The 27920-nt window shown below is 35.8% G+C and overlaps 2 protein-coding genes and 1 pseudogene across 2 annotated transcripts in view; all 3 read left to right on the forward strand.

The window, feature by feature from the left end:
• LOC107726725 (leucine-rich repeat-containing protein 74B-like) overlaps positions 1-13235 on the forward strand; it is a 17258-nt pseudogene extending 4023 nt beyond the window's left edge.
• A 1089-nt stretch (positions 13236-14324) lies between these two features.
• LOC107726724 (protein NipSnap homolog 1-like) lies at positions 14325-21210 on the forward strand. Its single transcript, XM_016536415.1, has 10 exons — positions 14325-14524; positions 15653-15780; positions 16206-16251; positions 17484-17578; positions 18128-18198; positions 18285-18425; positions 19127-19158; positions 19255-19349; positions 19449-19532; positions 20778-21210. The coding sequence occupies exons 1-10, from the start codon at positions 14442-14444 to the stop codon at positions 20840-20842; spliced, it is 840 nt and encodes a 279-aa protein (XP_016391901.1). The 5' UTR covers positions 14325-14441; the 3' UTR covers positions 20843-21210.
• A 1796-nt stretch (positions 21211-23006) lies between these two features.
• LOC107726730 (GATS-like protein 3) overlaps positions 23007-27920 on the forward strand; it is a 17465-nt gene continuing 12551 nt past the window's right edge. Inside the window, exon 1 of the mRNA XM_016536420.1 lies at positions 23007-23275. Within this exon, the coding sequence (XP_016391906.1) occupies positions 23163-23275 (113 nt within the window). The 5' untranslated portion in view covers positions 23007-23162. The remainder of the gene's footprint in view (positions 23276-27920) is intronic.

The raw sequence follows: 27920 nt of genomic DNA on the forward strand, positions 1-27920 counted from the left end.
GGAGAGACAACGATAGATAGATAGATAGCTAGATGGAGAGACAACGATAGATAGATAGATAGCTAGATGGAGAGACAACGATAGATAGATAGATAGCTAGATGGAGAGACAACGATAGATAGATAGATAGCTAGATGGAGAGACAACGATAGATGGATGGATGGATGGATAGATAGATAGATAGATAGATAGATAGGTAAATGATGGATGGATGGATGGATGGATGGATGGCCTGTTCACAATCAGAAATTAAAATGGAGCCAATTCTTCAGTTCTTAACCCGTTTAATCGCAATTTTTTTCCAGACATGAAAATATCCAAATGATGTGTCATTAGTAACCCTTTGAAATAATCAATCACATTCTAGGGTTACTATTATGCTTAAAAAAAACTTATACAACACTGACAGGAATACTGAGATAAAATACAAAAAATGCAACCATCAACGTATTTCAAAATTGTTACTTTTTTGTATATATTTGTAACATACTTTACTAGCCTTTAGTTTTGGAGCTTTGATGCAGCCATCATCACCTCATGGTGCAAACAGGAAGTAAACTGCTCTGGTCATGTGACAATTTGCACTTACCATGTGAAACTGCACATATTTAACTGAGACCCTTTTTTTGCCATATTTGCAGGAAGTGCACTAAAACATCAGTCAGTAAGGTTTTTAGAGCTTTATAAATGAAAACCTTTTTCACGCTCACTATTGTGACCGGTGGGATTAAATGGTTAATTTGGCAAAACTCTGGTGAACTGATGAATTCTCATTTCTGAGAGTATCCTCTGCGTTGTTCCGCTCAGAGAGTGTCTAGCTCGCCCAGCCAGCATCAAAGCACAAGAATGGCCCATCAGGATGAAGATCATACGATTGAAGAAGACGAGGTGGATGAAGGAAGAGGTATCCATCCAGGTGATGGACAGCAGCAGGAGGAAGAGTGTGTCATCAGTGACGAAGATTTTGACACAGACCTGGAACTCGACAGATTTCACAGTGAGAGTTCTTATTAAAAGTGAAAGTATGAATATGAGCAGAGAGAGAGAGAGAGAGAGAGAGAGAGAGTGGGCCGACGTGGGGACGTGGGTGATGCACGTTCTGATAGAGGGTGTCAAAGAGCTAAGGGGCACAGAATATGATGTTGCCACTCAAAAGGGAATAAAACAGGCAAACGGCCATGAGTCATGCTTGTAATTTCAGACAGGTCTCTCTCTCTTTCTCTCTCTCATTTTTCACCTGCTTGTTCTGCAGATACCGAAACACCTACACACTCCTCTACATATACATAAATCACGGCTCCATCCATCTCTCACTATCTCTCTGATGGCTGTTTATTCAGTTTATTAGAGATAGCCATCTGCTAGATTACTGCTGTGTGCCTCCGCATAGCTTAATGAATGGCTTGGGAATTTTCCACATTCATGATAATTGCGCATCTCAATGAGAAACAACGATACATTGTTGTCTTATTTGGTTTATAAAGTCACACCAGTTCATCTCATTTGAGCTGTAAAGGTTGCATGTGTGAGTATGGCACATTGGTTGTCTTCTAGTGCATTGATTAACTGTGCTTGCTAAGGAAAGCATCACTATTGCTTTCACTCATAAGTCATAATGATAATAGTAAACCTCTAACCTTGTATTTTAAATTTTAGTGCGTAACTTGTCTCATACCGTTTGTGCTGCAGACATGAATGGTTCCTCTTTGAGATGTTTTATTGCTTTTGTAAGCAGTTATTCAATGTTTTCGTTCTTTGTTGTGTATTTTTGTATTATTATTATTACATTTATTCTTTTGCATTTATATTAAGATTTCTTGCACTTTAGTATGAGAAAGGTGCATTATAAATAATAATTATTATTAATATTAATTCAGATGGAAAGTAAATTGAAAGGGGCCACAGTCACAGGACAAGAACAGTCACCAGAATATTATAGGATTACAGATTTTATGGTTTTAGTATTTTGAGTTTGTCTGTATATATTGAGAAATTAACATAGTATCATGATTGCAGCTGTCAATAACATTTTGCATCATTTATGTGCATAAGAGCTGTTTTATCAAACAAAAGAATGAGAGGTATTCTGATTATGTTCTAGATGAAAGACGAGCATATGACCCTACAGGACAGTCAAGCTACAGAGAGGCTTGTAAGATGCTGAATGTAATTCCAGTATCCTACTTCCTCCGAAATATGAACCAGAGTGAACTCAACATGATGCATTATGGGCTGGGCTCACGGGTAAGAGCAAAGAAACTGATTTAGAAGAAGCCTACAGCTTCAAGGCCACTTAGTAGGACAAGTACTAGAAAAAAACAGCTTGAGATTTGACCCAACACGTGCATAACAAAAAGAACATTAACCTTTAACACCGTATTGCTCAACGGGAGTGAAATTAAAATCTGTCCGTTTCACTTACTTTGAGCAGTTCAAGTTTTTGAAAACGATACCGCGATATCATCTCCATGTACACTCTGAAAATGCAAATTTGTGAAACGGTTGTCACATACATACATATCACATCTTCAGTGATAGTCTATAAGTAGTGTTAGTGTTTGTACGCAGATGCGTAATATAAGTGACATCGCCATCTACTGACCTGGCATGTATAATACAGCGTTTTTAGTTGTTTTTGCAGATCCATGTGAATGAGGATTGTTTTGACAATGCTATCATCAGTACATAAAACTATTCAAAAATGCAAAGGAAAAACTTTTTCAGTTTCCCCTGAACCATTGCGAATAACGGTTAAATTAAGAATGACGGCGAAATGTAAAACTAATGATTTAAAGATGTTGTATATTTTACATTTACGGCACTAAAGAGTTTTTCTGGTGTGATTCTGTTGGATGATTGGTGGATATTTTATTGCGGAATCATGGGTAATGTAATTTTTCACTAAGAATTTTCACTGTTAAACATGAATTATTTAATAATAAGTTGGAATAATATGGACTGATGGCTACAACAAAAGCATATACCATCAATTAACAACCTTATAGCTCACAGTAGGTCTGTAGGTCCATTTTTACTTCTAGAGCCTGACTGCTGCATTCTATACGAATAACAAAAGATATGATAAACATCTTAAAAACTTTCCTCTGTAGGGTACCAAAGCTCTTGCCATTTCCTTAGTAACCAACACCTCCATCCTGAAGCTCAATCTGCGAGATAATTGGATGGAGGGAATAGGCGGGGCTGCCATTGCTGATATGCTCTAAGAGAATTGTTACATCACAGGTGACTTCCTGCAGTTCCACACACAACATCACAGTACTGCCTTGTTTTCTGGACTTTTGTTTGCGATTCACTAGTAGTCCGAAAGTCTGTTTGATCTCATCTGTGAGACAGTCTTGTCATGTTTTTTATAGAGGAACATGGGGGTTGGACAAGTCTGGAATCTTTTACAAAGCAATATCTTGCAAGATGTTTTATGGTGGCATAACTAAGCCAACATACTGATTTCCATATCAGATTTCCAAACAGGCCCAAATTCCCAGAGACTTCCTTTGGTGGGTTGAAAATGTCTATGCAATGTTAATTCATGCTAGAAACTTGCTAGCAACATGTTAAAACATGCTAGTGTGCTAAATGATACAAGAAACATCCTATCAACATTTTGAAATGCTAACAATGTGTTAAAACACGTTAACATGTTAAGAACATGCTAACAACTTCTTAAATTATGCTAAATGATGTTAAAAGATGCGAGTTGTGTGTTAAATCATGCTAGTAACTTGCTAAATCATGCTGGAAACATGCTGAAAAATAATAGCAATGTGTTAATTCATGTAAGTAATACTCTAACTGCGTTAAAACATACAAGCAATGTGTTAAATCATGTTAGAAACATGCTAGAAACAAGCATTTTTACTGTGAGTGATGACTGTTCCAAGGTGGCAGATACACCAGCATTTCTGGAATGGTTGAATGTGGAATTTAAATATACATATACGTATATGCTAGCAACATGTTAAAATGCTAACAATGTGCTAAAATATGCTAAAAGGTGCTAGTGATGTGCTAAATCATATTAGAAACATGCTAGACGTGTTAAATCGTGTTAGAAACATGTTAAAGGATGCTAGCAAAGCATTAAATCATGCTATCAGTGTGCTAAATTATGCTAGCAACATGCTAAAACATGCCAGCAAGTCAAGTAACCTTTATTTATATTCTGCTGTAAAGCAGCTCTAAAAAATACAATAGTGTCATGTTTTTCAGCTGGGTTCTGTTCAGTGTTGATTCAGTTCAGTTCAATGACTGTGTAAAGATCATCAAATATGAAAGAAGATCAATTCAGCTACAAAGCAGCCCTGTATAGAAAACAGTGATGTCATCATCCAGCCCAGTTCAGCTCTCATCAGTGTTGCCAGATTGGATGGACGATTTCCAGCCTAAAGCTCACAAAAACCCGCCCAAAACTTTAACTGTCAAAATAATGTTATAGAATATGTAAATCAAGGTTGATAAGGGCCATTTTAACTCCTTAAAACAAAATATTGACGACAAAATAATATAAATTATAAATAAGATAAATTTTGCAGGTATACGGCTAAAATCGGGGCGAATAGCCTACATTAAAGAGAATAAGGCTACCGAACATGAATAAAATATGCAAGCAGACACTGTCAAAACGGCAATCATGAAATTAACCGATACCCTCGAAACAACACATGCATGATTTTTCGAAACAACACATTCATGATATTCTGACTGCTGAAGTCAGCAGTCAGAATAATCCAGTTTAAATGCAAAAAGTGCCCAATATAAGTGATAGGAAAAAGCAACGTTCATCCATGTCTGCTGAAAAAACAATAGAAACCATTACAGAATTTGTAATGGTTTTACTGTTTGTAAGGGGAATTGTATTGATTTTAATGGAAACTTGTGGGTCTATTCTATTGGTGGCTTGATAAAAGCCACTAAATGGAATATGTCCCAAAACAAGGTACAGGAAACATTTTTTAAATTGTTTTAATGCTTAATAGTTGATGGTTTGTAATGTTTGTAATGGTATTTGTAGTGGAAACCATTAGAATTTCTGTGATGGTTTTTATTGTTTTTTTTTATTCAGCAGGGTGCACACTCAATTCAATAATATTGCTAAATATGAAGTGTCCACAACTAAGCATGCCAAAGGCGACTTGGGAAAGAACCCAAACTCGATCAGTGACAAAAATGGAGAGAGAAAAAAAAAACCTGGAAAGAAATCAGGCTCAGTCGGCAGTTCTCCTCTGGCCAGACAAACCAACGTGATGTGGTTTAATTTCAGGCTGCATCACAAGTCAGACTGTTTATTGTTATGAAGACTGCGATACATCACATGGTGATTCCAGCAATGTGTTATAATGCTAGCTATATGATATCAATGTGCTAAATCATGTTAGCAATATTTTATTGACTTTCTCTGACTTCTCTGTGTAAAACCTTCAAACTTCAAAAGTTATTTTAAACTTTCAGACAACAGCTTTGTCAAGCCTACATCAAAGTTTGTCATATCTAATTGTTGCTGTCCTACATTGTGATATCTCAGCACATACAATGAGGTTCAAATGTCTAGAGTCTGCTGGTGAAAATGTAATAGATATTATCCAATTAAAAACAATTTTAATACAACAGTTTCACAGTTCACAGTTTTAATGCACAGTTTAGCAACATTCACTGTGCATTTTGGTTGATTTGGTGTGGTTGATACGGTTGGTTTTGCAGCACTCCCTCAAGATATGAACTGTAAAACCTATGTTTTTACTTCCCAGAAATTGATTTGTCTGAAAACCGGATGGGTGAATACGGAGCCAGGGCTCTGTCCAGCATGCTGTTGGAAAACTCTACCCTATTCTCTCTCAACCTCTCCGGGAACCATCTGGACGAGCGAGCGGCCAGACACCTGTCCCCAGCTCTGATCAGCAACCGGAAACTTCAGCACCTCGACCTGAGTCACAACAGATTCGGAGATATAGCAGGTGTGAGATGATGTGAAAAGCTGCTGATGAAAGGTTCATGGCTTGATTACTGCAGACCTCTGAATAACTTTGCTTTCAGAGGGGCATTTAGTGGTTTTTGAGGCATTTGGCTGCCACGTCTTGAATGGTAACGTGTAACAGTTGGACTGGAAGTCTACAGTTTCATGGCCACTTAGTAGGACAAGTACTAGAAAAAAAAAACTGCTTGAGATTTGACCCAACATATGCATAACAAAAAGAACATTAACCTTTAACACCATATTGCACAATGGGAATGAAATTAAAATCTGTCCGTTTCACTTACTTTGAGCAGTTCATTATACTGATGATTTTATAGCACTACAGAGTATAATAAAAATGTCTAGACACAAATTTGGATAATTTAGTTTCAGTTCACAAAGCAAAAGATAAGTTGCCCAGTGCAGTGACTCTCAACTGGCAGGGTACTTAGACAGGAACCATTGGAGAGCTTCATTGCTTTATTAAATTTATGAAACTGAAAAAATAACCTGGCAAAATGTGATGTTTTTTAATCAAGGAAAACATATAATTGTGCAGCAATGGTGCCTTCAATGGTGCAAGGATGGAGAGCTGCTGTTTTACTTTTGATTATGCAACTTGTTCTTTATTTCATTTTAGAGAAATAATAGCTATAGCTAATAGAAATAATAACCTTTTTTTACTTGGTGCCAGTACACCATGTTAAATGAAACATAAATTAAATCTGTTATCTGCCTATATGTGCCTATTGCAATCATCACTAGCTTCAATAACAAAAAACAAAAAACACATTAGAATGCATTAGAGTAGGGAAAACTGGCGTGATTAGCTGCTATTGAATCAGATACTAAATAAGCAGTTACGTCATTTTTAAGCAAACAAAGCTTCGGGCGTCATAAATTACGTGCTTTTGGCAAAAACTAATCAATCTGGTACATTGCTTTAATGTAAAATGTGCTGTTTTTTTCTCTTCAAACGTAACATCACTAGGTCCAAATGTGCTGTGAAATCCGAACCCTATCGGAACAAACATGGCGGACAAATTCGTCGCAGCAAAAGTGAGAAAGTTACAAAATTTCTGAAATTGGCTGCACTGGGGACATTCTAAAACACAATGTGAAAAATGCTTAACGTGGCTTAATGCATTAAAACAGTGTTTTTAAAAGAAAAAACTCAGTAAACACATTATTAAAGGGGTCATATGATGCGATTTCAATTTTTCCTTTCTCTTTGGAGTGTTACAAGCTCTTGGTGCATAAAACTTCGACATGCCTAGAGCTGATCCGTGCTGGTCGTTGAGGAAACACATCAACTTCGCGCTGTGGATCGCCGAATCGGCTTTCACCGTGGACGAAGCGGAGTCCAGCCCGGGGTCGTCACGACGCATTTCAGAAAGGCGGGGCATAGAGGAGAAACAATAATGTACAGTATGTGGAAAATAATGTGTTTTTTTAACCTTAAACCACATAAACACATTTCATTACACCAAATACACAAACTAATGTTCTTTTTAGCAACATCATATGACCCCTTTAATAAAGCAGACAAGCAGATGAGCCCAGAATGCGAAGGCAACACGTTTAATTACGCATTAAGCATTCCATAGAAAATCATTATAAGGAATACGCTTAACGTGGTTTAATAATTGATCAATTATGATTTATTAATAATGTTTATTGAGTTTGGTATTTTTAAAAACACTGTTTTAATGCATTAGGCCACGTTAAGCTTTTTCCTTTTAATGTTTTTTATGGGAGGAAAACGCTAAATGCTTAATTAAATGCATTGTGTTCCTATTATGGGTTCATATCTGCTTGTCTGTACATAGTATGATTTATTAATAAGGTTTATTGAGTTTGGTATTTTTAAAAACACTGTTTTAATGCATTAAGCCACGTTAAGCGTTTTTCTTATAATGGTTTTCTATGGGAGGAAAGCACTTAACGCGTAACTAAACGCATTGCATTTTTATTAAGAACTCTGCTTGTCTGTACATATGCTTTATTAATAATGTGTTTACTGAGTTTGGCCTTTTAAAAACACAGTTTTAATACACGTATGTGCCATGCTAAGTGTTTTTCACGTTAAGCGTTTTAGAATGTCCCCAGCACTGTCCATTTCTGAGTAATGGCATTGCTAAATGAATCGTTTTTTTAAAGGGGTCATCTGATGCCCATTTTCCACAAGTTGATATGATTCTTTAGGGTCTTAATGAAAAGTCTATAACATACTTTGGTTAAAATTTCTCAATGGTAGTGTAAAACAACACCCTTTTTACCTTGTCAAAATCAGCTCTGTTTTCAGCAAGCCGTTTTAGTGCATGTTCCTTTAAATGCTAATGAGCTCTGCTCACCCCGCCCCTCTCTTCAGTGGGGTGACGAGCCGTTCTCATGAGACTGGCTGCTTCCGAAAGCCTAGGCAGCTGACTTGCTGCCTCTCTGCCTTTTATGAGGCAATGACTTTCCAGGCAGCGTTTTTGCACAAAGGCACCTCATGAAACTGATTTCGGACTGGCTTCTGAGGCAGCGTAATGGTTTAATGATCTACAACAAAATAGTTTTGTTGATAACTAAACAAATATTTAATTACTATAAGTAAAGCAGAATTTGGATTCGGACGTGCCTTGATGCCTTCCTGCCTTGGAATGCTTCCTCCGAAGGCAGCATTTTAGAGCTTTCGGATGCAGCCACTGTTTACTTTAGCGGCATTTAGCCGCGGAACTTGCCAACTAGCACATTATTTGGAAAGGCGATTATTTGCAAAGATTCATAAAAGAACCTTATACTCACTTCTTCTGTAGGTGAGGCTGGATCACGAATGATTCGCGTGAACATAAAAGCATTTAGGTAGATCGTGGGCGCATTCTCTTCAAAAACAAATGTAATCCACTGCGTCTTCAGCGGCTCAGATATCGGGAGTAAATGACAACTGCTATGTTCATTATTACATCCAACAACAGAACACCTCAATTGCTTAGGAGCCATTCTTGTCTACATCTGCTCCAGCATCGAAACAATGGCGGACTGATGACAGCTCACTCATGGCGGGTCTAAGGTAAAACGCTAGTGTCAATCAACAATTGTGGGAGGGGCCTGGGACAGGCATCTGAGAATGGCTTGATATGAGAAAGGGGAAATGATTTAACGAGATTAAAAAAAAACACTGGGTGGATCTTTATCATTATAGAGTGGTTGTGTACACACACTGCCAACACACATTTCAGTTTAAACTACTTGTAAAAGTGCATGTCGCATCCAATTATTTTGAACGATTGGAACGTTCAGTTAACATTCAGTGACACACTCATAAAAACAGTTAGTTGTCGCCATCTGCTGGAAGAGATGCTGTATGCATGTAACGTGCAGAAAGAGTTACTTACTCTTACGTATGTAACGTGCAAAAAGAGTTATTTAAGAGTTATTGGCGCTTTTCCACTGCATGGTACGGCACGGTACGGTTCGGTACAGTTCACTTTTGGGGGTTTTCCACTGTGTACAGTACCTGGTACTTTTTTCAGTACCACCTCGGTTGAGGTTCCAAGCGAACCGTACCGTTACCAAAACGTGACTGTAAACTCTGCTGATCACTGATTGGCAGTAGAGAATCGTCATTACCTGCGTCATTGAACTAGCGACACGAGACACATTCCGTATCTGTTTCGTGGTCTGTTGAGGACCTCCTTTTTCAGGAGTCACGGCAGTAGAGGCGGCGCAACTATAACGACATGTGAATAATCCCACCCACTCTAAAGCGGTACTAAACTGCAGTGGAAACGCGAGCCGAGCCGTGCCGAGCCAAGTAGTCCACGCAGTGGAAAAGCGCCATTAGTTAAACACACCCAAAGACCGGAACTGTTGTTTAATATCCAGTATAACATAAGTTAATGTGAACATATTTCTATTTCTGCTGTCAATGAAAAGTTGCTTGAGGTGTATTGATGAGGCTACTTGGACACAGATATTGGTCCAGTGTAGTATGTCTAATGAGAGGTGATAAATTTGCTTTTAAACAAACCTTTAACTACAATGTTATTTTTAATACTTTGATAAATGGGTCAGTGGTGAAGCCTGCTGATAAAAACCTTCAAATCCGTTGTTTTCAAACACATCTCAGAGATTATTCATATCTTTCTGTGGGAATGTATGGAAATGCAATTCTTCAAAATGATGTAGTTTTTTTTATAGCTAAGTGCTCTCTTCTTAACTGCAATGCAAATTGGAAATGATATTCCGCTTAAACACAAGCACAATATCTTCATATTTGCAATATCCAGAGGGCTGGATCTCAAATGATCAGAAACTCCAGCATGATGATGAGGGATATAGAATACAGTCCTAAAGCCCCATAGCTGTCAGCATGAATGACAGAGTGTGAAGATAGGGAAATTACCTCAATAAAATATTGCATATAATCATCAAGAGGAACTCCTCCATGACCTGCCATGATTCATACATCCTTAACAGATTCCGCTGGCACATCTCTGTTCATATTACATATGGTGATGGCTTTCTTTTTATAATCATGCACTGCTTGCTTATTCTTGGCAGGCTACCCTGGTGACCATTGCAAATGCAGTCAATAAGGCCTGATACAGTTATGTATATCAAATATGATATTCATTGAGTTTTTATTTATTTAAGAGCTCTGAAAATGGTAACAGTTTCAGGAAATGCTATTTAGTATGCATAATAATACACCACCGTTCAAAAGTTTGGGGTCGGAAAGATTTTTTATTAATTTTGAAAGAGGTGGCTGCATTTATCATGGCTGCATTTATTTGAACAAAATTACTGTAAAAACAGTAATATTGTGAAATGTTTTCACAACTTAAAATAAGTGTTTTTTATATGTATTAAGATATAATTTATTCCTGTGATGCAAAGCTGAATTTTCAGCATCATTACTCCAGTCTTCAGTGTCACATGATCCTTCAGAAATCATTCTAATATGCTGATTTGCTAAATATTTCTTATTGTTATCAATGCTAAAAACAGTTTTGAAAACAGAATTATTTAATGAATATAAAGTTAATTATATATATTTTTTGACTTTTTATCAATTGAATGCATTCTTGCTGAATAAAAGTATATTTCTTTTAAATAGTAGTGTACATCTCCCAGGTTTCTCAAGATTATTGCCATGACAAATAAGTGTACATTTATATTTTAAGGTTGGTAGACATGGTAGGACACTAACTAAAGCTCGGAACTGGACGTTTGCAGGTTTAATCCCCTCGAGGAGTAAAATATGAATTATCACCATTGCATGCTTGAGCAAGACATTTCACCTCAGGTTACTCCAGAGGGACTGTCTTTCTAATAATAAATACTTCAAGTTGCTTTGGATAAAAGTTTCAACTAAATCTGTGGCTCTCAACTGGTTTTAGATCAAGAACATCATTATTTTGCTGTATAAAGACTGGTCAGAAATCATGAGATTCATCACAAAAAAAAAAAAAAAAAAAAAATTCCCCAGATTATTTTGATACATTTTTTTCCTGATTATATTATATTATGTGTAGAAAGAGAGTTGCTCACACAGGGACCATCATATTTTTGGCCTAATTTACTAGTTAATATCCAGTTAGATCATACAGAAATTAAATTGTAAGTGGGAGACACAATAATACACTGAATTAATAACAGTAACTCCCCCATGTTGCTCTTCTCCATCTTTCTCCTTCCCTCAGGGGAAATCCTGGGTGCTGCTATTGCCGAGAACACGGGAATGAAGTCACTCAATCTGGCTTGGAACTGCATTCGAGGAAAAGTAGCCATTGCATTTGCTAAAGGCCTGGAGGTAAGAGGAAAATAAAGTCCATCCTCTGCCAGAGTCACTCACTCATGTAAGAACTTACTTTGGCCTAACATCCATTGATCAAGTCAGGACTTAACAACCTAAATATAGCAAAATGCTGTTTGGTCCAGCATCCTACACAGTAAAAGGGGTCTTATCCTGAGGAATCAAAATTTACTTTTTATAAAAAATACTTTTGAGATAAAATAGTTAGTTTAACTGTAACTTTAAGAACTCTAAACTTTCTCCCTGTCAAGTTGCACAATTCAAAGGGTCAAAAGGGGATGCATAAAATTAAAAATAAAGAAATAATAAAGAAATAATAATAAAAAATATTATTCTTATTTAAAATAAATCCTGATGCAAACAAATTATAAGTGGGCCTCAGTGTGGGAAAAAATAAATAAATAAGTAATATGTCCCTTTTTTTTTAGCACTTAAATTCTTCACATATGTTATTGTAGTCATTCTGTTGGATTTAATTTTGAAGGGAAATATCTTCTTGCGGACCCTGGATTTGTCGTTCAACGGCCTGGGCAAAGAAGGAGCCGTGGCTCTAGAGGAAGCACTCAAACACAACAATACACTGGAGGATCTGAACATCAGGTACTGTTGTCACAGTATGATTATATTTTATACTGTAACTGTATTTATAGAAAGCAGGCATTCATAGAAAGCAAATGCATCACCTATGAGTCAATGGACCACCTCACCTATTCTTTTCTGCGTGTTCACAGTCCTTGATTTATTGCCGTAATTATGAGATTCGACATCAACATTTCTCTGCTAAATTAGTTTGAACGTTCACAATGCACAGTTATTCGTGATTTATTTGCAGTGGTGAAATCCACAAACACCAGACTTTGCAAACAGTCGCTAAACTGACAGCTAGAATAAAAGTACCTCAAATACTTGCTTAAAATACTTTGTTCTTCGTCTGCAGCAATAATCGCATACCGCTCGAAGGAGCCATCCATTTTGCGTTGGGCCTCAAAGTGAACACGACTCTACGAGTTCTCAAAGTACGAAAGATTAAAATAGTAACAGCAGGGAATTATTGAAGCAAGCATGGCTTTTAAGCTTAGACTTTCAAGTTTGCGTCACAAGAGATTTATGGCATTTCTATCTTTGTTATGACTAATTTTGTTGGTTTTCCGTATGATCCAGATGTCTAGGAACCCAGTGCAGTCAGCGGGATGCTTCGCCATTTTAAAATCAGTACAAGCAAACCCAGAAACTGCAGTGGAGTTCTTAGACTTCTCTGTGAGTGAATCTTTCCCATTCATTTCTCATATTTCCTTTTCCTTACTGGTTTTGCGTATCTCTAACCTCAGTTTCTCGTAGGATATTTGCGTGGACCAAGAATTTGAAGACTTATTCGAAAGCGCCAAAGAAACACTCCCAAACCTCCAAGTGAAATATGGTGGAAAAATGAATGCAGTGCTTAAAAAGAGCTGAGCTGAACACATTCTGGACAATCCAATTGTAATCGTGTAGGCTTGTAGAACTGCAAATGTATTTCTGAACTTGCATAATAAAACCGAGACTCTAAACTGATTTGAATCTCGCTCCACACTCCTCCACATGGTAAATTGGATCAAGTCATGGTTGATGGATCATGGTTTCCGGCGTTAAGGGAACAACGGTTCGGTAGAATAATGTTTAGAAAAAGATTTGATGACATTAGTGACCATAGACTTTAAAATATTACTTACAAAATGGGTGGATGAGATGATGTGTGAAGCAAGCCGATTTGATCTAATTACTTTATACTACACTACCGTTTAAAAGTTTGGGGTAGGTAGGCTACAATTTTTTTAATGTTTTCAAAAGAAGTCTGTAGTGCATTTTATTTGATCACCAATTCAGTAAATATTATGAAATATTATTACAATTTACAATAACTGTTTTCTATTTGAGTATATTTTAAAATGTGATTTATTCCTGTGATGCAAAGCTGTTATTTAAAATAATTATAAAAAACAACAACATTATTATCAATGTTGAATACAGTTGTGCTGCTTCATTTTTGTGTGGAAACCATGATATACATTTGATAAAGTTCAAAAGCCTTTATTTGAGATAGAAATCTATAAAAGTATTAATACATGTATTTATTTCTTTCACTTAAAAACATAATTTTGGGTTTTTATACACCCTGCTGAGAAACCAGCTAAGACCAGCAAACCAGCTGGTTTTTAAAGGGGTCATATGATGGTTTTTTAAAGATCATTATTTTGTGTATTTGGTGTAACAGAATATGTTGACATGCTTTAATGTTCTATTTATTCTTTTTTTTTTCAGGCTGGCTACTATAAGTAGCTTTCAGATTCTGACATTTTAATTTGTGGTAATCTATGGTATTTTAGGCAGCAAAGGTGGTTGTCTATTGCATTTGGTCCGTTTTCATTATTATTATTCACTTTTTTTCTTCTGCAAAACAGTTTAGTCTTGTTTGAAAAGTTGATTTTCTTTGATTGGACTTTAATAACATCAGCGACCATATCAACAGATTAATCATCATGATTAATGAGTTTCTAAACTTGAACGAATCAAAGGCGCACATGAAGCTGAAGTCCAACAGTTCACGCGCGTCAAACATTAACTCAGACAAACGCGTGTCGCAGCTCCTGCAACTTCATATAGACGCGAATCTACAAACAACACGAGAGAATAATGGCGACAACACGGTCTCTGCATATCCTCAACAGACAGCAGCATTTCCTTAACAAGGTGCATTCAACATGGCTGGCCACCAGGTAATGTGCATTTGTCACTGAGAGGTGCGAAGCACGAGACAGTTGCTAGGTAAAGTTAATCAGCATTGCTAGTCAAATTGCAGAACTAGAGTCGATTCAGTCATTTATTCAGTATAGGCAGTTGATGAATAATATGGACGGAATCTTGATTTTTAAAATCAGGGGTTTATGTTCAAATATATGTGAATGTATAAGGTAAAGTGCAGGCTTAATGTGCTGCATAAAAGCGTTCTGTAGTGTGACAAGGTAATTTTTTAAAGTGCATAAATTCAGTTCCTCAAATTATCGCCCACAATGCACAGGTAATATTGCTAGATTTTTCACATGAAATAACCTTTTCCTCTGACATTCCAATAATGTCTCTGTTTCTTTGAGAACTTAGTTTTAACTTGCAATACATTTGGTTTTTTATAAATCTATTATAATAAATCTATAAATATAAATCTATGAATTTTATAAATGATGATGATTATTGTTATTATATTTTAACAAATATATAAAAAACAAAAAAATAATTAGGCCTACAAGCTAATTAGTGTAAAATTATTATTTAATTAATTTATTAATCAGTGGTCTCCACACATTTTAAGTTTTTAAATTAGTATTATTATATTTTAGCGGATACTTTTAACCATAGCAATTTACAGACTGACTGCTATTGCCTATTAATCGAGCTAATAATAATAACTGCAGGCTAATTTTTAGTAAAGAAATATTGGCATGTTAAAAAACAAAATTATGAATCATCTTTCGTCCTCAAATTACAGTAAGCTCTCCACACAAACTATGTAAATTATCATTAGAATGTAGTTTTATTCAAAATAAGGAGTGTTATGTAGCAATATTCATCTCATTTTGCAGCAATTTTTAAACACCATAGCACTGCAGGGGGAGGTGGGCTATTAAGCTATAAAAGTTAATATTAAGCCATTAGAACTATGCATAATAATTATTTAAGAGGAAATTTAGCATGTCACACTGCCGGCCTTTGCTTTCACTACATGAAATGTCACATCAACTGCCCATGTGCGTACAAGCTTTCTGTAATACAGTGCGTTGCAGCTTGTGATGCATCACTTATATATTTATTAAACACTTGCTGAAACAGTTTTGCTTGTGAATCTTTAGAGGTTCTGCGAATAAAAGTGATGAAGGCTGGTTGAGTTCCATGTTTGCACACAAAGTGGATGCCAGGAAAGATGCCCACTCCAATCTGCTCTCCAAGAAAGAAACCAGCAACCTCTACAAGATTCAGTGTGAGCCAATCCATCTAAAACCTTCAAGGATGCGCTCAAATGTTTAGGCCTTGGGAGAAATTGCGCATGCAATGTAGTTGATAGGAATTGCTAAAAATATCTGCATGCATGAATGATGTGCTTGCTTGTCGTTTACCTCCAGAAGACAGCCTAAACTGTTTATTTGATACTAATTGCTTTAATAAATCAGCCTGCAAAGTGTTTATTTGTGGAATTCTTTTGTTTTCAAGCGACCAGCTGTATGGAGAATGGTAATGAAAATTGGGTTTAGAAAAATTAGGGTGATATTTCAATAAACGGTTGATTTGAGTGATAAAATGTTTACTTCAACTACAGTAGAACATCTAGAAAAAATGGTTTTAACACTGCGAGATACTGGTCCATTTGTCTTTCCTGACATCTTCCAATTCTGTTTTTTCTTTCAGTTCACAATGTCAAGCCAGAGTGCATGGAGGCATACAATAAAATGTCGTAAGCACCCTTTTGATTTTGCAATTGCTGATAAAGTGCAGTCTTCATTTCAGTATGACACTTGCAGGCCTGCCATGTCTAGATGTGTTGTACTTTGGTTCCTTGATTGTCCTATGTGATCGTGATTTATTATCATTAGTATAGTACCGACATGTCCTGCCTCAACTTCCTGTTAGATCAACATCAAATAGATCAACACAGGAGTGCAAACTGCATGTTTCTTTAGCCTATTGACTATATGATTTTTTTGTGGTTTAAGTTTAAAACAAGTTTAAATTAGGGTTGTGACGGTGAGGAAATTTTCCCACCGGTTAATTGACGTGTGACAACACCGGTAATACCGGTATCACCGTGGGGGCGGGGGCGGGGGCGTTCCCTCTTTTCCTCGCTTTCCTTCGCTTTTAAATAGCTTGTAAAAGCTGCGTGCGCATTTTACTTTCACTTTCAAATAGCGGCAATTCAGCGTAAAGCAATTGTTCTTTTTAGTTCGTTTGAATTTCCCCTCTTTTCCTCACTTTCCTTCGCTTTGAAATAGCTTAAAAGCGCCGTGCATTTTACTTTCACTTTCGAATTAGCGGCAGTTCGGCGTCAATTGCTTGAATGCAACAACAACATACAATGTCAAACTCACTTTAGCCTATATATATATAAAACATAGAACTTTTATTAACAAAACAAATAAAAATACACCATGCTATAGGGCAAGCTATGCCTAATATAAAATAACAAATAACTTACATAAAGTTTAAATAGGTATACAAAAACCGGAAATAGGCTAAGTAAACATGTATAATATATAACCAAATAAATAAGAAACGTAGAAAGTTTATTAGCAAAACGAAAATACACCATGCTATAGGGCAGGCTATGCCTAATATAAAATAACAAATAACTTGCATAAAGTTTAATAGGTATACAAAACTGGAAATAAGTAAACATTTATAATATATAACCAAATAAATAAGAAACGTAGAACGTTTATTAGCAAAACGAGTAAGAAAGCTTGGAGGCACGGCATACACCTTGATGTAAAAATAAATACATAAATGACACAACGTTTAAATAAAGTAAAAATCAGCAAACAATGTGGAACCAGTTAAATAAGAAACGAATGTTTAAAAAAACTTCCAAAATCACCTTAGATAAACGTATCACCGTCAGCACCGTCTATCGTGGCAAGCCTAGTTTAAATTAAGAAATATTTCTAAATTACTCCCACTGTCTATTTTAAGGGATGAGGTACAGAAAGAACTTCATCGTGATGCAAGTTATCCATGTGAAGTCATTGGAAGCTGGTACACCTGGTATGGTGAACAGGATCAAGCAGGTGAGATGAAAAACAACATCATTTTTGTATTTTATATTTTATAGTGTTTTTGAAAAAAGTCTCTTATGCTCACATAAGGTTGCTTTCATTTGCTCAAAAATACAGTAAAAAGAGTAATGTTGTGAAATATTATTGCAATTTCAAATAACGGTTTTCTATTTGAATTTGATTTTAAGATGCAATTTATTTCTGTGATGCAAAGCTGAATTTTCAGCATCATTACTCCAGTCTTCAGTGTCACATGATCCTTTAGAAATCATTCTGATATGCTGCTCAGTTATCCTACTAAATATTATTGTGGAGAACAGAATTTATTTGAAACAAAAATAATTTGTAACATTCTAAATGTCTTTACTGTCTGTAATGTATGTGTCTTTGCTGAAATATTAATTTCTCTAAAAAAAAAAAAAAAAACCTTACTGACCCCAAACATTTGAAAAGTAGTGTTTACATACACAAATCACTGAATTTTTAAAGCACCAGATTTGGTTTGTTTAAATATCTGTTAGCTGTAGTACTATAGTGACACATGCTGTTTTGTGTTTGTAGTGCATCTCTGGAGGTATTCTGGTGGGTATCCTGCTCTAACAGAGTGTTTGCGCAAACTCAACCGCAATACGGTATTTAACACATCTCTTAAAATGTAGATGTAAGGATGTTAGAATCTATGTATTGTGTGTCCTTTATCAAAATGTTTTCTGTGCAGGCGTATCTTGCATTTCGAAAAGAGAGGAGTAAAATGTTGATCTCCCGACGCAACCAGCTTCTTCTGGAGTTTAGTTTCTGGAACGAGCCTGCGCACAGAAGCGGTCCCAACATTTATGAACTGAGAACATACCAACTAGTAGTAAATACCATTTAATTTTTCTGTTTTAAATACGCACCTTCTTATTTTAAAGCTTAAAGGAAAATGTACTCACCATCAGGCCATCTAAGATGAGCTCTTTTGTCATTGGAACACATTTGGAGAAATTTAGCATTATATCACTTGCCCATCAATGGATTCTTTGCAGCGAATGGGTGCCGTCAGATGAGAGTTTCAACAGCTGATAAAACAGTCCATGATAATGCTTCCTTCAGTGAAAAAGTCCATCCCCTGTTGTCCTATCCCATCAAAATCCATTTGTTTGAAAATGTTTTGGACTGTTTTTTTGCTTGTGAGCAATGCTTGATCTATGAACATTCCTCTCCTGATTGAGGTGAAACAACTTTTTCACTGAAGATATCAGTTATTATGATTAGACAACTCGTATTTTAGCTGGAAGTAACAGTTTGAAGTTAAAAACGTGTTAATCAGCTTTTTGCTTAACAAGACATTAATTGATGGGCTGGAGTTGTTTGTTTGGACTCTCATTCTGACGGCACCCATTCACTGCAGAGGATCCATTGGCGAGCAAGTGATGTGATATTAAATTTCTCCAAATCTGTTCTGATGAAGAAACAAACTCGCACCTTGGATAGCCTGAGGGTGAGTAAATTTTCAGCTTTTCCTTTAACTTTTTTTCTCTTTTTTTCCTGTTTGGTTTGTCCTGAAATTTCTGAATCAAGCCTGGAACAATGATCGAATGGGGAAATCACTGGTACGTTTGTGTGTGAATTGTACAGTTTAACTTAAGGAAAAAATACCGATGTTATATCACCATGTTGCATATTTAATCTATTTTATCATGTTCCAGGGCTCGAGCTATCAAATATAGACAGGCAAACAATGAAGCAGTGGGTGGCTTCTTCACACAAATCGGTGAATTGTATGTTGTTCATCATTTATGGGGTAAGAACATCCTTCACTGAGCATCTTCTTCTGATCATTGCATATTATTAAGTGCTTTAAAATCTCTCCGTTGTACTGAATATTTTTAATGTGTTTTAGCCTATAAAGACCTGCAGTCCAGAGAAGAGACCAGAAATGCTGCTTGGTTAAAAGAGGGCTGGGATGCCAATGTGCACTATACAAGTGAGTAAGAACAAAGATAGCGGGTTTTTGAAATTCAATATTGGTGTATTGATTATTACTGCATAATATACTCTATACTGCCTGTCTGTTTAAAAAGTATGTGCATATACCATTTTAAAGCATCCTATACACTACCATTTAAATGTTTTCAAATATGTTCAAATACAGTGGGTACGGAAAGTATTCAGACCCCCTTAAATTTTTCACTCTTTGTTATATTGCAGCCATTTGCTAAAATCATTTAAGTTAATTTTTTTTCCTCATTAATGTACACACAGCACCCCATATTGACAGAAAAACAAGAAGAGACCAGAAATGCTGCTTGGTTAAAAGAGGGCTGGGATGCCAATGTGCACTATACAAGTGAGTAAGAACAAAGATAGCGGGTTTTTGAAATTCAATATTGGTGTATTGATTATTACTGCATAATATACTCTATACTGCCTGTCTGTTTAAAAAGTATGTGCACATATCATTTTAAAGCAGCCTATACACTACCATTCAAATGTTTTCAAATATGTTAAATATATTCTATTTCAAATAATATGCTGTTCTTTTCAATTTCATCATATAATTCTGATAAAAGTCACATTTTCCACAAAAATATTAGGTAGCACAATTGTTTTCTACATAATAATAATAACATTCTTGAGCAGCAAATCGGCATACTGTAATCATTTCTGAAGGGTCATGTGACATATTACTGTTTATATTGTATTTTCAGCCTTGGTGAGCATAAGAGACTACTAAAATTTTTCTTACATACTGTCACTACAGCAAATCGGCATACTGTAATAATTTCTGAAGGGTCATGTGACACATATTACTGTTTATATTGTATTTTCAGCCTTGGTGAGCATAAGAGACTACTAAAATTTTTCTTACATACTGTCAAACTTTTGAACAGTAGATTATATTTTAATATGCATCCATAAATCCTAAATTGCCAATTTTGAATTTCATCCACTTATCTTTGAAATAATAAAAAAATACTGTTTTAAATTCTGTAAAAATGTCTTAACTTGTGGCTGTCTGATCAAATAATGAGTCAAAAGGGGAATTTTGGAATTCTGGGTATTCCTTGCATACAGAAAATGTGCATACTTCACACAATTATGCTAGAGTAATGCTGAAATAGTAAGCAATTCATGTGTTTTATTTGTGAACGGCACCATCTGGTGGTTTTCAGTAGAACTGTTAGAACTGTTCAATACATTCAAACTTGTTTATTTTTGTTTTTGACAGTGCCTCTTATCCAAAAGATGGAATCGAGAATTATGATTCCCATGGAACATTCACCTCTACAGTAAAATCAACAGTGTTTCACCTGTGATGATACCAAAGACACTATCCACCAGGAGATCTACTGTTTAGATCTGACTTTACTCAAACACATCTGAAGCAGATGATCAAGGTCTTCAGGTACTCTTGAAGTAGACGGGCAGTTGTGTTAGATTGGCTTCAACACAGCACAGTTTTGCCTTCTTGCAGACTTTAGGAGCAGCTCTACTCTGAGAACTACAATGACAGACCTCAGTGTCGTCGTACAAGACTGTTAAAGTATATATATAATTTTTTTTTTTAATGCAGTCTTGTTTTTAGTCATTATTCTCCTTTCTAATGCATCACTTGGCCTGTTGGATGCTTGAAGAAACTGCCTGTCAACATAGCTTTTTATCTATAATTAAAAAATACATTTGCTAAATTTAATGCATTTATTGCAAGACTTCATTTTAATGTTGTAAACTTTAAAACGGCATTATAGGATAATAAATGAACAAATCATTTCTGTTGATTTGTTGTCTCTTATTACACCATAATAAATTATTGTGATTTAATAATACTTGATGTTACCATGGCCATTTTCACTGTACATAAATACTTACAAGTGTGGCTGGTTGCCGATGCTTTACAATTGCTTAAAGGGATAGTTCACCCAAAAAAGAAAATTCTGTCATTAAAGGTGCAATAGCTCATTCTCATGTCGTTCCAAACCTGTAAGACCTTCGTTCATCTTCTGAACACGAATTAAGATATTTTCATGAAATCCGAGAGCTCTCTGACCCTCCCATAGACAGCAAGGTTCCTACCACAATCAAGGCACAGAAATGTAGTTAGGACATCGTTAAAATTGTCCATGTGACATCAGGGGTTCAACCGTTATTTTACGAAGCTACGAGAATACTTTTTGTGCGCAAAGAAAACAAAAATAACGACTTTATTCACGACGCTTGCGCATGCTATGATCTTAACATAAACAACGTATGCGCGTACTTTGATCCGAACGTAAACGAGACACAGCGCATGTGTGTTCTGTGTCAGCAGCACCACGCGCATACGTTGTTTACGTTCAGAACATAGCATGCGCATGCATCGTTATACTCTCCAAAATGGCACCAGGGTGACGCAGAGGAGACAAATTGTTGAATAAAGTCATTATTTTTGTTTTCTTTGCGCACAAACAGCATTCTCGTAGCTTCGTAAAATTACAGATGAGAACCACTGATGTAACATGAATTATTGTATCCTTCCCTACTATGTTTCTTGGCCTTGATCGTGGTAGGACCTTTGGAGGCTCAGAAAGCTCTCAGATTTCATCACGTTAATTTGTGTTCTGAAGATGAACGAAGGTCTTACAGGTTTGGAACGACATGAGGGTGAGTAATTAATGACAGAATTTTCATTTTTGGGTGAACTATCCCATTCATTTGATGGTAATGATATTGCATAAATACCAAAAACATTATTTGGATGATTTGATATAAGTAAGGCCTTATTTTAATTAATATTTTAATTCATTTAAATACAGAGATATTTTCACTGTCATCAAATTATTTCATGTTCTTGGCCCTCTTAAGCAGTTATATTTGTGAAACTGACTCATTTTAGATGCTTCTGTCCCTTTAAAAGCAAGGGGGCGTGTGAACTGGGCCGTCTGCTGTTCGAACCATACAAGTAGAATAAAATAAACTGGTAGAATGACAATAAGCGTGAAACGGTGGGTTCCAAAGTGGGTGGGGCTTCGCGACGCATATGTTTTCAGATTCGATGGATTTAAATAATAATCTCCGAATTACAATCAATGTTTTTGTCAGTTTCTCCATGCCATTTTCTGGTGTAAATTACTTCCTTTAATATTTGCTGAAGAGAACTATAAAACGGCGTTGTCACGTGGTGTCTGTTACTTTACTCAGCGCTGATCAGATTAGCCTTATCACGATCACTTGTGATGACTTCATATGGATTTTGTTTATATTTTACATAGAACATTTCTTTTAATATATAATTGTTAATTCTTGAACATAATTGATTAAAAACTATTTTTAATCTACAAAAATCTTAAATAAAACAGATAATATGCGAATTCAAATTAGTTTAGCGGCTCCAAACGCCCCCTGGAGGAAGCCAACTGTAAGTCCCATTGTAAACAGCATTTTAATTCTCGAATCGAATTGCTACATCGAATGAGTCTCTCTCAACAGCGTACCCAATGCACGAGGATGAAGCGTTTTGGTAGCACAGGGGTGTGTAACATCACATAGGCGGTTCTCGCGTTGCGTTATTTAACGCGCCCACCTGCACGGCACAGAACACATTTTCACGGCGTCTTCCCTGGTGGACTAGTAAACGATGGACCTGCACATCTTGGACCATAAATTACGGGTCATTTCCATAACCAAAACGGGACTTCAGCAGTACACACACCCCCTAATCAAGCTGATATTTCTCAGAAACAGGACGAGGTAAGATCAGTCAACGCCTGTATGAGTTTGCAAACATGTTTTTACGCGTTTGATGGTGCAATGTCTCTTATTAAGACACCAGGTCAAGTACATAGCGTGCTTGTTTATAATGTGTGCAACTGCAAAGTAAGCGCCTCAACCTGTTTTGGTTAGTTTGAAGAAATAAAAAATGACCAAAGAATGACAGAGCACGCACATGTACTTGGGGCCTTTAACTTATTCTTAAAAACACACTCGAAACTGCTATAAAAGCAAGCTGTTTTTCATAAAATTTAGTAATTTCTTGCGCTCAGCTATGACTTGGAAAAACCTAGGCAGCTGCCTACCTGGCTAGACAACATTATTGGGCACGCAAGTTTTGACATACATCCCATACATTAAGTTTCATTCAGTCAGTTGGACTTTTTTTCATTGCATATACAGTGTCCCCAAAAAGAATATACAAGCCTAAAAATGTATGGATTTCTTTTCATTAGATAAAAACTAAATATCAGCATGTTGCGTTTTTGGTAAATATTGGTATTGAAGTAATTTTCTGTGTGTCTCCCATTTGCTGACATTAAATTCTATATTGGCATTATATCATAATTTATTGGCCACTCGTCGCTATTGATATAACTGGTCATTAAAAAGCCCATGTTGGTTGTTGACTTGTTAGTAGCCGATAATGTTTTAATGCCATCACCCTAATTGAGATCCCCTGTTGTTTTTGTGCCAGATAAATACTGGTGATGTGTTCAGTTATACTCTGTTTTTTAACACTTGAATAAAAGTTAGGGTTATTATTAATATAAAAACAAAAGATTATTTATAGTCTAATATAAAAACAAAAGATTAAAACCAAAAGTTAGTGGGACACGTCCATACTAGTTAAAGGGGTCATATGATGCGATTTCAATTTTTTTTTTGTTTTTTTTGGAGTGTTACAAGCTCTTGGTGCATAAAGAAGATCTGTAAAGTTGCAAAGACTAAAGTCTCAAATCCAAAGAGATATTCTTTATAAAAGTTCAGAGTCAGCCACGCCTACCTAAAACGGCTCGTTCTAACACGCCCCCACACAGCATCATATGACCCCTTTAAGGGCAAATTACTTCATACATCCACTAAGCAAAACTTTAGGACGAGTTCGAAGGATTCACAGCAAAAATCTAGTTAGGTTGTTCTAAGAAAAGATCTAGTATCACTGGTTTGCAGTTGTCTGTTGGTTTGACATTCAGACATTTTAAAGTGTGGTTTGCCCCTTCTACTACATATGGCCAAAGAGACATCATCTGAAAAGAAAATTTGTTTACATTTAATTTTTTTGTCTTTGGAATAACATTTACAGTTGAATTGTTCACAGTTGTAATACCGATAAATAAAGTCGGTTCCGATTACATGTTGACTCTTGGTGCATTAGGGTACCTGTTGTTTTCTGTGTAGCTTTGTGTCTCTCTCCTATTTCTTCCATCTTAATGGTGTTACCATAAACTCAGATATGTGCAATAAAATCTTGGTTGTAAAATGTCGCTGATGAAAGTATTTTGTGAGGCATCGTGTGACTTCAGTTCCTTTTATGATCTGCGTAATGCCGTTGAATGGGTGTTTTTTTGTCACGTCTGCGAGGATGAGGGGATAGCGACAGGCCTTTCAGGACTGGATTCCCACAGAGCTTAGAAAAAGATTGGTGTTTGTGTATTCAATATGCCTTTTCTGGTTCGTTCAGGCATATCTTGTTGAACTTTCCAGAACCTTGAATGCTACAGACTGATAATGTTCCAGAGTGGACCATATCACTTCCAAATCCTTAAATTAACTTGGTTTTTTTTATTATCTTAAAATACAAAAATTAAAGGATAATTCACCCAAACATAAAATTCTGTCTTAATTTACTCACCCCCATATTGTTTCAAATAAAATCGTGCATGAGTTGTAAGAACTACTATATTCAAAGTTGTCCGATATCTTTTGAGTGAGGAACAGACTGAAATGCATGTTGTTTTTCACTGAAAATCTTCGTTTCCACTGTAGCTCTCAAATACTCTTCATGCATGAGCATATTCAAACTTGGCATGTCAGTTTTGATATCATGACACCAAGCAGCTCTTGATGTGTTTTACAACTGAATGTGACATGTTAAGAGTGTTAGTGGTGACAAATTTCGTTTTTGGATGAGTTATGCTTTTTAAAGGTCATAAGGCTCGTAAGATCTCATCTGGAAATGTTATTACTGCATCTGCTTGTTTTGACTCACTCCAAAAATGAAAATTCTGTCACCATTTGCACCATTGTTGTCATAAACCTGTATACCTTTCTTTTTATGTTGAACTCAAAAGGAGATATTTTGAATAATGATCTTTCAAGATTAAAAAAGCACCATTAAAGTCCTAAAACTTGAGGTGAACTCGGATCACAAATTTATTCAGAAAAAGTTTATTCAAAAGTTATTCAGAATGGTTTTGTGAGTCATTAAAAAAGATCTCACTCAGGAGAATGATTCATTCATGAACTGTGTGTACATGCAAAGTTAAATCTGCGTTCATACGTTTTTACCAACAAATCATGATTCTTCAATTACTTGGGAAATGAAGTTTATTGTAAATTTATGAAAAAATTCAGGAACAACCGAAGCACACAAATGCATAAATCAACCATATAAACTAATTCAGATGAAATATTATACATAGATATATGATCTTTTAAAGGGGTCATATGATGCTGCTAAAAAGAACATTATTTTGTGTATTTGGTGTAATGAAATGTTTATGCGGTTTAAGGTTAAAAAAACACATTATTTTCCACATACTGTACATTATTGTTTCTCCTCTATGCCCCGCCTTTCTGAAACGCGTCGATTTTTACAAACCTCATTGGTCTGAAAAGCGAGGTATGCTCTGATTGGCCAGCTATCCAGTGCGTTATGATTGGCCGAATACCTCAAGCGTGAGACGGAAATGTTACGCCCCTCACCTCTTAACTTTTATAAAGAATATCTCTTTGGATTTGAGACTTTAGTCTTTGCAACTTTACAGATCTTCTTTATGCACCAAGAGCTTGTAACACTCCAAAGAGAAAGGAAAAATTGAAATTGCATCATATGACCCCTTTAAGGATGCATGATTGATTAATCGAAATAAAAACTAAATTATTATATGGCTCCCTGTGGTTTTCTGTCAAAATAAAAGTTTGATGGCTTAACATTTGAAAAATTAAGAAATTAAGATTAACGTAATTATCATTAGTATTGTAAATTTACAGTTGTAAAATACAATTATTATAATATTATTATTTCTTATACTCAGTTTTTTTTACAGTGAAATATTATAATAGTGATATTTCTTATTTTTAGTCACTTTAACAATAGTAGTTTATAATAATAATAATTATTATTACTACAAAAATTTAGCCAAATTTTACAAACAACGACAGCAAAACGAATTTTTTTTTTTTTTACAATTGCACTTAGATTTTTTTTTTTTTTTTTCACAAATTGTGCAGCTGCAGTTAATTTGTTTGTGTGTGTGTGTTCTCCTGTGCGTATAATGAACGTGCCTAGGACAGTTAGAGTTGACGTAAAGATTTATTGGTAAATAATGACTTCAATTTTCTTCTCACAGAAGACCCTCTCACCTAATTTTTTCTTCACAGAAATCTATTTTCTGACTTTGAATAAAGTGCACTAATATAGTGAACCCAGTTCTCTCCCTTTTCTCACCATTCTGGAGGATGTTGGTTTAACACCACTCCTATATTTCTCTGTTTTCCAGAAGGCTTTACAGGAAGTTGAACCCTGGGAGCTCTAGATGTTGTTAGGAAGTGTGAGACTAGCTGACACAATGCTGCTGTGCTGAGTTAGCCCTGAGGGTGGGGATGTATTATTTCCCTTCTGGTCGGCCCTTGGATTGATGTGGCCAGGCGCTGGGTTGCAGACAGCACAGGAATCAGCTGTGAATGAAGACCTGTGGGTGGCTGCCAGTACAGTATCGCAGCTCTTCCTTCAGATAAGGGCTGCTGCACTGCTGAGTCTCCCTCATCTGCAGTAGTTCATGTGAAAGTTACAAAGTACTCGTTGTTAGCGGACTACTTTTTTAGTGCTTTCTATTGCAAAACAAACAGACAAATAAAAACCAAAATGTAATGGCCCGATCCAAGCCATTTTTAAATTTTGCCTTTTTAACAAGGGTGTTGCACAAAGGATTTGATACGTGAATCCATAATTTGTAGTGTAAAGGTTTACTAAAATCTTTGTCAAGTTACACTGTATAAAAAAAAAGGGCTGTCAAGCTGATTAATTGCGATTAATAGCATCCAAAAAAAGTTTGTGATGTGTGTGTACTGTTTATATTTATATAAATACACACATGCATGTATATTTAAGAAATATTTACGTGCGTGTGTGTGTATATACAGTGCCTTGCGAATGTATTCATACCCCTTCATTTTTTTTCATGTTTTGTTGCTGCCTTATGTTAAACTGCTTTAAATTAGTTTTTTTCCACAACAATCTACACTCCATACACCATAATTGTCAAGCAAAAAAACAGGTTTTTAACATCTTTGCAAATTTATTAAAAATAAAAAACTAAAATGATTCATTTTAATGCATAAGTATTCATACCTGGGACAGTTGAAATTTAGCTCAGGAGCATTCATATTGCTTGTAGAT

This window comes from Sinocyclocheilus rhinocerous, unplaced genomic scaffold, assembly GCF_001515625.1.
Source record: "Sinocyclocheilus rhinocerous isolate Xijiao unplaced genomic scaffold, SAMN03320098_v1.1 scaffold1658, whole genome shotgun sequence".
Taxonomy (NCBI): domain Eukaryota; kingdom Metazoa; phylum Chordata; class Actinopteri; order Cypriniformes; family Cyprinidae; genus Sinocyclocheilus; species Sinocyclocheilus rhinocerous.